The 6,296-nt window shown below is 48.8% G+C and overlaps 2 protein-coding genes across 2 annotated transcripts in view; both read right to left on the bottom strand.

The window, feature by feature from the left end:
• MMD (monocyte to macrophage differentiation associated) overlaps positions 1–88 on the bottom strand; it is a 41,359-nt gene extending 41,271 nt beyond the window's left edge. Inside the window, exon 1 of the mRNA XM_064676032.1 lies at positions 2–88. Coding sequence (XP_064532102.1) covers positions 2–42 — 41 coding nt within the window. The 5' untranslated portion in view covers positions 43–88. The remainder of the gene's footprint in view (position 1) is intronic.
• Positions 89–114: 26 nt separating this feature from the next.
• SMIM36 (small integral membrane protein 36) lies at positions 115–1,062 on the bottom strand. The gene has a single exon (XM_064676034.1). The coding sequence runs from the start codon at positions 442–444 to the stop codon at positions 115–117; it is 330 nt and encodes a 109-aa protein (XP_064532104.1). The 5' UTR covers positions 445–1,062.
• Positions 1,063–6,296: the final 5,234 nt, after the last annotated feature.

Here is a 6,296-nt window from a genome sequence, read left to right on the forward strand (position 1 = left end):
CCTTGTGAGCGCGTTATCCTTTTGCAGACGGGCAGTAAACATAGCAGGCGAGGCAGGTCCCCTTACACAGCAGTAGTCCTTTCCTCCTGCAGGTCGGCGGGGTTTTCGGTCCCCTTACACAGCAGTAGTCCTTTTCCCCTGCAGGTCGGCGGGGTTTTCGTAGGCGGAGATGAGCCCCTTCGCCCAGCGGGTGCCGGGGGAGCCCTGCTGCATCACCACCAGCCGGATCGGGGGCTGGGTGTCTGCGGGGACCTCAGGAGCGTATTCCTTGCTGGGATCCTTCCCCCTGCAGTCATAGAGCACGCAGGAGATCAGGAAGACCAGGAGCAAAATAACATAACTAGACACCAGAATGATGAGATTCAAGGTAACGGGGTCAATCTCCAGATAAAACTCCATTTGGTCCCATACTCTCGAGTGCAAACCCGGAGAATGAAGTTTCATATGCACGAGTGAGCGGCCGGTGACCGATCAGAATAGATGTATTGGCTTTGTGGTAAAAATACACTAATCCTCAGGTCTCCTGTAGCAATGGATTTCCCTGAACCGGACGATTAAAGCAGCTCAGTTTAATAACTTAAGCTCCTTCTTTTAATGCCACGTTGCCTACCGTGGCAGAAGCTAAATTTGATTGCTACATTGACAGGAAAACAGCCCCCTTGCTCAGGGACCATCTCTATCCTTGACAGGCAGGTATGAAAATGTGTTTCTCCTACGGGCATTTTGCAGAGCCTTCCTTCCTCAGGTGGGTTTGGGCTTTTGGCCTGTAAAAAACTGACCTGTGCAATTAGTAAATGAATTCAGAAATAATTAGGAAGTCATTGCAAAGTAACTTTTCTCAAAATCCCATGAGCCTGCTTCTGCTTTCGACTAAGACCTTTCTGGGCTAGTGCTACAGAAGGGTTTTAAAGTGAATTAAAGATGTTTATTACCCAAGTCCCTATCAGGATTACAGGGACATGTCACACTGCTGTGTCACACATGGCCCAGCCAGTCCTTGCACAATCTCCACTGCAGGATCCTGCTTCCCACAGGCTGCTCCATCCCCTTGGAATCTCCCACGTGTGAGAAGGTACAACATGACTGCAGTTTCTTTAGCCTGGGCACTGCTAATTTATTATTCCTACACAGACTCTCTACTTTCTGAAAAGAGGGGGAAGTTTGCAATGTGGCTGTTCCCTGCCTGGCAGCAGGGCCAGGCTCCCAACCCAACAAAACCTCCAAGGACCTATTGCACCTTCCAGGGTTACATCTCTGAAGCTGCTGAGTAAGGAGGGACACACGCAGCTGCCACACATCACCCACACAGTGAGTGCTTAGAGAGACCACCTCTCTTCCTCCAAATAGAGATGTCCCAGTGTGTGACACCAGGAAGGCAGACTGGAGGTGGTGGCAAGGAGCACCACAGACCCTACATCAGCACGCTCGCCGCTCCACCCAAAACTCCGAGGTTTTGGTTACAGCACAGCAGGGTTTTAGGAAGGGATTAGGCTGTCCCAGGTCTTAGCACTGCCAGAGCTGTGGAAAAGGGCTTTATGTGTCAGCGGGAATCCAATCTGGTGCATCTAAGCTGTAAGAAATATGTCACGGGGCCACCCTGCTGCCATCGACCTCAGCACATGCCGCTCGTTTTAAGGTCAACATCAGCTGCGTCCCCCACCATCTGCCCTCACGGCTCTTTAGCTGAGAAGAAGTTGGTATCGAGGAGTAATCCCAAGGCTGGCACTGCCAGGGCATGCTTGGCGGGTGGAGGGAACCCAACAGCACCCAGGATGCACATTCATGTGACCCCACAGTTGTGTGTCTGTCACACGTCACGAGCTGTGTCTGAAGGAGGGCAGGCACTTGGCTCTCAGACATGGGTTAGATGAGGCTGAGATTTTTTTTCAAGACAGGCTCTTAATTATGCACTTTCCTTCCAAAGTGATGGCAACCAGAACTGGGATTTGGTTTCAGTGCTCACTGGAAAACTCAAAGTAATTTGAAAATCCCTCCAAAGTGTTCAGGAACACCCGGGCCTTTGAAGGGTAAAAGGGTTCATGATCTTAAATTTCAATCATGTCGCACTACAAAAGATCAGTACTAGAGTAGGAAATGCATAGTTCTCATGCTGAGAGGTGGGATTTTACATTAAGTCTTTTAAACCAGTCCTCAAATGGCAGCCTGGGTTCTGAAACCTCAGCACTGCGCTCACAAAACAAAGTTTATGGGACTTTTCTGCCTTGCACCTATTCAGTACCAGCAAGTTTGCCAAACCTGAATTGTCTCCTCTAAGGTCCTCCACGCTAACAGCTTGGTTTCAGATTTCTGTCTAACACTGCAGCAGGGAGATACATGTCATAAAGTGTTTGATTTAGATAGGCATCAGGCCAGCTTTTAGGGGACTTTTCAAAATGTAAAATCTGGTACTACATTACTGCAGACACGATCTCTTGAAGAGAGAAAAGCTTTCTGGTTTCTCCATCTCTGCAGCTTCTTAAAACATTCTCTTAGAGTGAAAATAGATGGTACTTTCAAGACACCTCCTGCAGGTTGTACTGAGGGGCTGGCTTGCAGCAAGGAGATCTCACATTTATGCCTTTGTTGTATTCCCAGGATTTCTGTCCTTAAGCTGGAGCTGCTCCCAGCAGCCTTTGTCCAAGTCAGTGTGATGAAAACTGAAGTCTAGGAGAGGATTTGGCTTGAATACCAGGAGTTATTCCCTCATCCCAGCCCAAATCCAGGGCAAACTATAGATGTTCACCATTTGATATTCCTGTGCCCAAGGATTGCCAGGATCTAATACCATCTGCCAGCAGCCCTGTCCCAGGAGAAGGAGCATCAAACCACCTTGGGAACCTCATCTGCACACACACACTGGGGCTTTTTATAGTGGAGCCTCACTGCAACAAGCTGGCACTGCTCCCAGGATCAGTGTCCCAGGGTCCTCCCCTGCCCAACACTGCTCCCTCCTGCCCATCCTGCGGCCTCAGCTCTGCAGCTGATCATCCCTCACCAGCCTCTGGCATCTCACCCTCCTCCTGCTGTTTATGCCTGCACCCTTTTCTATAGAAAAGTCATTCAAATTCCTCTTTGCACCCACACTGATGGAGCACTGACAGTGCCCCAGTTCTGCACTGAACAGGAACACATTTCCCCTGAGCAACTGAGAGCGGCAGGAGCTTTGCTGGGTTGGTAAAAAAAAACACTTAGCAGGTTGTGTTTGTGCTTCCCCAGGCAGCCAGGAGCCTGGCTGGTGGTCAGGGAAAAGCACTGCCTCATGCTGGCTGGGTCTAGCAGTGACTGGTGAGACAGCACCTGGAGAACACACTTTCCTCATATCTTCACAAATCATCTGTGCTACACCACCTGTGCCAGAGTGCAGGGATGCTGGGCTGCACAAAACCTCTGCTATAGCCTCTCAAAGTGGATTAGCTGGAATCCACTATTTATTTATTCTGCTATTCCATTATTTAATGCTTGACAAAAAGCCTACCTGAGGATCAGAGCTCCTGGTGGAGACCCAAGGCCACCAGCTGCCACTGATGCAACTCCATACTCAGTCTTTCCTCCAGGTTTTTTTCCTCTTATTTTTTCTGCCTCAATTTATAGATACTTCTGGACAGAAAGCATCTCTTCTTCTGCAAACACCAGCTCAGCTGGGAGGAGAGATGGAGGTAAAAGATGTACGTAATTGAGAACTATATATTTTCTGTAATTTTCTCTCTTGCACAGTGAGTTTCAGAGTACAAAAGTTCAGATGTTTCTAAAACAGCAAAGAACCTCCCTACAATCAGAGAAAAAAAAAAAGAATCTAAAAAGACAGTCTTGGGAAGAGGTTCTGGTGGGAGAGAGCTACAAGAGCTGTTTTGAGAGGAACTACAAAGGAATTGCAGGCAATGGCCAGAAAAAAATAAATCAGTCTGTGAGAAATGATAGCATCTTCTCATCCAGTGCAAGAGTTCAATACCAGGTCCTTGCTGTGCCATCTCTTTTTGACCACAGCAGGTTAGGGCTGGTCACAGGAGCATTTTGACTGGCAGATCCAAAGCAGCAGCTCAGGAGGGTGACCCAGCACACGAGGCATCGAGATGGATGCACACAGCAGAACATCCAGGTGAGACCAGGCTCTGCTGGACTCAGGAAACAAAGAGCAGTTCCCAGTCCTGGTGCTTCCCAGCTGGAGCCCAATAGCCAGCAGAGCCTTGTGTGCTGCAGGAATTGCCTGGCAGGGCTGACCCAATTCCAGCCGCCCGCACCTCGGAGCTGCAACCCAGTGAGAGCCATCACTGCTGGGCTGGATTGGCTTAGCCATGGTGTCACTGCTAAAAATAGCCCCTCAGAAATAAACCTTTTCAATCCTGGGGCAGTGTGAAAGAGGGGAATATGGATGACAGAATACCAGTGTATTCCAAGCAGAACAACAACTGGACTGAGACAGGAAATCAGAAAGGACAGGCCTACCTGCTGGATAATGCCTTGTGTCTGCAGCTCAGGACAGCTGGAGGGAGCTACCCAAGGCCATCACCTTCCTCAAACAAGTCATAACTTAAGACTGAGACACTGCAGAGATTTTGGGGCAACAGGGAGAAACTCAATGTTATCAGGAGCCAAACCACAGTTATTCCAATACCTACAGACCAAACCTTGAGTGCCCAGAGCAAATCCAGCAAAAGCAGATGTTACACACTCAGGTGCAAATACCAATGGCAGAACCACTGAGCTCCCTGCGGGTGTCTCTGGGATGCCCAAATGCCTGTTTAAACAGTGCATGGTGTTTGTGAGGGGCCACACATAGATGTGTCCCTAGCCTGTGGTTTTGGGGGTCACTCTCTCCTCTAGCACAAACTCCGGGCCTGACCCCCTTCCGTATTCCTGCTGTGCTACAAGGACACACTCACTCATGTCTCACATTACCTACATATTCCCCTAATGCAAGAAGTAATGTAATATATTGGAGAACTCTGGTGAAAAGAGGCTGGAATTGACCAGTGCCACTAAAAATAACAGGAGCTGAAGCATCTCCATGGCACCGGAGACCTGAATTCCCAGAACCCAAGCAAATTGTACAAGGCAACAGCGTGATTTTATGTCTGGTGTTTTGCGTGTTGGTTTTTGGGGTTTTTTTCCCTTGCAGGCCTCTTTCAGCTCGGGTTTTCTAAGATCACCCCAGCGTTCCCCGTGCCTGATCCCGGCTGGCCACACGTAGGTGCTGTTGCTTTCCATATGGAGCATCCCGGAGCGCGCGGGGCCCGGCAGGTGGCACCGGGGGACCGCGGGCGGACCCCGCTGACAGCAAACTCCTCTCTGCCAGACGCAGCACCGCTTATCAGGATGGACACCTCTACTTTTAAAGCTCTTTTGGTCAACGGCATCAATCCTTCTTCAGTATCTCTCCCGCTGTCGCTGCTCAGGGCTCACACTGAGATGCTCGCTCTCAGGAAGCATTGGCACAGTGGCTAAACCCTTTCCTACTTTACAGGTGAAGTTGTTATTTATCTCTACAGCACCAGAAAACAGCTATGAAAATGCTGCTTTTGAGAAAGGAGTAGAAATTCAAGCAGGAAGATGAAAAGGTAAAATAGAAAATAGCCATTAGGATACAGAACCGGTTTGCTCAGTTATTTGTACTGCAGTGCTCTCCTGGGACCCTAAACCCACACACACCAGTCACTGAAACAACAGACTTTGAGGCTATGAACAGTCCTACAGAGGTGAGGGAGACAGCTGGCAACTGAGGTTAAACATATTCTGATTTGAAAAAAAGTCAGAAACTCAAAACAAAGACTGAAGCCTTACCAGATTAAGCTCATGAACATTGCTTGCATGTCTCAGCTCCTCTCCCCAAAAGCTCGAACACTATTGCTACCACAGCCACAAAAACACTTTCCACTTACAGCCCTCTATACCCAGCAGACAAACATACTGTCTTAAATCCAATTTCCCTTATCTGCAAATCAACTTACTAGAAAAGACTCAGCTGGAGAGGGTCTGGTCCTCAGGAAAATTAAAGCAGTTACCATGAGGTGGCAGATGCTGATCAGCTTTTCTCCTGATTGCTTTTCCTTTGTCTCAAGCTCCAGGTGAGATGTGTCCCTCAAACCTCTGGCCCAGCTGAGATGTATCAAGCAGAAATGGGGTGCTGGTGTTTACTCCTACCCCAGCTCCCTGCTGGAGGGCTCTGCTGGCATCAGAACTGGCTCTGTTTGATGCTGCAAGGAGAAAAACTCAGAAGGATCTGATTCTGTGCTGTGACATTTTTGCTTTGGATAGGGATTTTGCAGGCAAAAAAAAAAAAAAATCAATTTTTGTAAGAG

The sequence above is a fragment of the Pseudopipra pipra genome, chromosome 19 (assembly GCF_036250125.1).
Source record: "Pseudopipra pipra isolate bDixPip1 chromosome 19, bDixPip1.hap1, whole genome shotgun sequence".
NCBI classification, from domain to species: domain Eukaryota; kingdom Metazoa; phylum Chordata; class Aves; order Passeriformes; family Pipridae; genus Pseudopipra; species Pseudopipra pipra.

Excerpts from the sequence above, each read along its gene's own strand:
- SMIM36 (XM_064676034.1), bottom strand. The coding sequence starts at position 444 with ATGAAACTTCATTCTCCGGGTTTGCACTCGAGAGTATGGGACCAAATG.